The following is a 2,500-nucleotide window of genomic DNA, read 5'->3' on the forward strand; positions in this document are numbered from 1 at the left end:
TACCTGAGGCGTACAGGTCCAGGTTCAGAAATTGGAGAAAAGGTGAACTACAAACACACACGGAATTAGTGCGGGAACTTAGTAGTTTCTTTAACAGATGGCTGGCAGCTGAAAACATCAAAACGTTTGAGCAATTAAGTGAACTGATGGTGCTGGAACAATTTAAAAACATTGTACCCGAACGAGTGGCTACATACATTAACGAACAGAAGCCAAAAACTGCTGCAGAGGCGGCTACACTCGCTGATGAGTTTGCGTTAATTCACAAGAGAAGACAAACCGAGTATGGACAGCGTTATGATAATGGGTCAACTCGTTATCAGCGTGGCAGCCCTCCTGTATTCAGGAGGAATCAGCCAGCTCGAAGTGGGAACTCTGAAACCCAGTGTCACAATTGCTTCGAATTTGGTCACTGGAAAAATGAATGTCCTAAACCTAAAGTGTGGCGTGACAATAAGAACCAAAATCGAACCTCTGCCCCAAAACCCGTGTTGTGTGCTGCACCTGTTACTCCTGCAGTCTCTCATGTAGTTAACCTCGCTGTTCCCTTTTGCCATGGTGTCTCTACAGATGCTGTATCTACACTTGCTGATGCGCTATCCTCGGCTGACGGCGACTCGGGTGAGAAACAGGTAGAAGAACGCTATGGTCCGTTTCTCACAAATGGGGTTGTCTCTTTAACAAATTATTCAGAGAAGGCAGCTGTGAGGATTTTGCGTGATACTGGAGCCTCTGAAACCTTCGTTAAGCAATCTGTTTTGCCTTTTTCGTGTAGCTCTAGCACAGGAAAATCTGTCTTGATTCGGGGAATTGGCATGACAACATTATCAGTGCCTCTACACAGGTTGGTGCTGCATTCAGATCTGGTGCAGGGCGAAGTAGTAGTGGCCGTGCGTCCATCACTACCAGTAGAGGGGGTGGATGTCATTTTGGGGAATGATTTGGCTGGAGGACGAGTGTGGCCCGATGGTCCACCTCCACCATTAGTGACAGCTGTTCCTCTAGAAACCAAGGAAAATGATTGTGCCGACGAATTCCCTGAAATTTTCAGTGCGTGCGCAGTAACAAGGGCGAAAAGTCGCGCACAGGGGGATGAGTCATCTGGTGCGATTGATGTTCAAACTGCTATTACGTTGCCTACCTTGCCGGACTGTTTACATCGTGATGAACTAATCTCAGCTCAGAGTAAAGATGAGCGTTTGTCTGAGTTAATTGCAAGTGCTTTGCCCGCTGACCATATGAAGAATGCAGAGGTGGGTTACTTCGTAGTGGATGGGATACTGGTGCGTAAATGGTTGCAGCATGATGGGGAACTGGGAGTAGACATTGTGCAAATTGTGATACCCGAGAGTCTTAAAACTGCAGTGTTGAAGGCGGCGCACGGGGAAGTGGCTGGGCATTTTGGGGTGCGCAAAACTTATAAACGCTTGTTGCAGCATTTTTATTGGCACCGCATGAAGAAAGATGTTGCCGCGTTCATCAAGACTTGCCATGTGTGTCAAATAACTGGTAAACCAAATCAGTGCATTAAGCCAGCCCCTCTCCATCCGATCCCCGCTGTGGGCCGTCCGTTTGAACATTTAATAGTGGATTGCGTGGGCCCATTACCCCCATCGAAAAGTGGTGCAGCGTATCTCCTGACGGTTATGTGCCAAAGCACTCGATATCCAGCAGCTTACCCATTGAGATCCATTACCACCAGGTCCATTGTAAAAGCACTGTCTCAGTTCATTTCGATCTTCGGAATTCCCAAGGTCATCCAAAGCGATAGAGGGAGTAATTTCACGTCCAACATGTTTGCGCAGGTGTTAAAGCAGCTTCACGTTAAACATAGCTTGAGCAGTGCGTACCACCCCCAAAGTCAAGGTGCGCTAGAGCGGTTCCATTCCACTTTGAAATCCTTGTTACGCGCCTACTGCGTGGAACTGAATCGTGATTGGGAGGATGGACTTCCCTGGCTTATGCTGTCGGCTAGAGAGGTCACTCAAGAAAGTACTGGTTTCAGTCCCAACGATTTAGTTTTCGGTCATAAAGTCCGTGGCCCCCTGTCTGTGCTAAAAGATGACGTTAGTGAGACCGATCCTCCAGTTAATTTACTTGAATATGTCCAAGGGTTTCGACGTAAACTGTTTCTCTCATGTGAACTCGCAAACAAAAACTTGGCAAAAGCACAGGGCAGGATGAAAAGATTGTTTGACCGTGGGGCAGCTGAACGAGTCTTTAGTCCAGGCGATCAAGTATTGGCTTTACTGCCGTTTCAAGGTTCACCTTTTAAAGCGCGGTTCTCTGGTCCTTATACCGTTGTGCGGAAAGTCACAGAGCTGGACTATTTAGTGGCAACACCAGACCGAAAAAAATCGTCGCAGTTGTGTCATGTAAACATGCTAAAACCTTACTATACGCAGCCATGCAAATCTGAACCTGCTGACGGTAAAGTGTCTGCTGCGCTGACTGTAGACGCGGTGCCTCGTGCGCCTCCCCAAGTGGCAGTTGGGGAGGA

The 2,500-nt window shown here is 47.8% G+C and overlaps 2 protein-coding genes across 8 annotated transcripts in view; one reads left to right on the forward strand and one right to left on the reverse strand.

Annotated features, from left to right (window-relative positions):
* LOC134445968 (tight junction protein ZO-2-like) overlaps positions 1-2,500 on the reverse strand; it is a 189,196-nt gene that overhangs the window by 35,989 nt on the left and 150,707 nt on the right. The window lies entirely within an intron of this gene.
* The window catches only part of LOC134445328 (uncharacterized), a 5,105-nt gene that overhangs the window by 618 nt on the left and 1,987 nt on the right, over positions 1-2,500 (forward strand). Inside the window, exon 1 of the mRNA XM_063194413.1 lies at positions 1-632. This exon is cut by the window's left edge and continues 618 nt beyond it. Coding sequence (XP_063050483.1) covers positions 1-632 — 632 coding nt within the window. The remainder of the gene's footprint in view (positions 633-2,500) is intronic.

Source organism: Engraulis encrasicolus, chromosome 3, assembly GCF_034702125.1.
Source record: "Engraulis encrasicolus isolate BLACKSEA-1 chromosome 3, IST_EnEncr_1.0, whole genome shotgun sequence".
Lineage (NCBI taxonomy): Eukaryota > Metazoa > Chordata > Actinopteri > Clupeiformes > Engraulidae > Engraulis > Engraulis encrasicolus.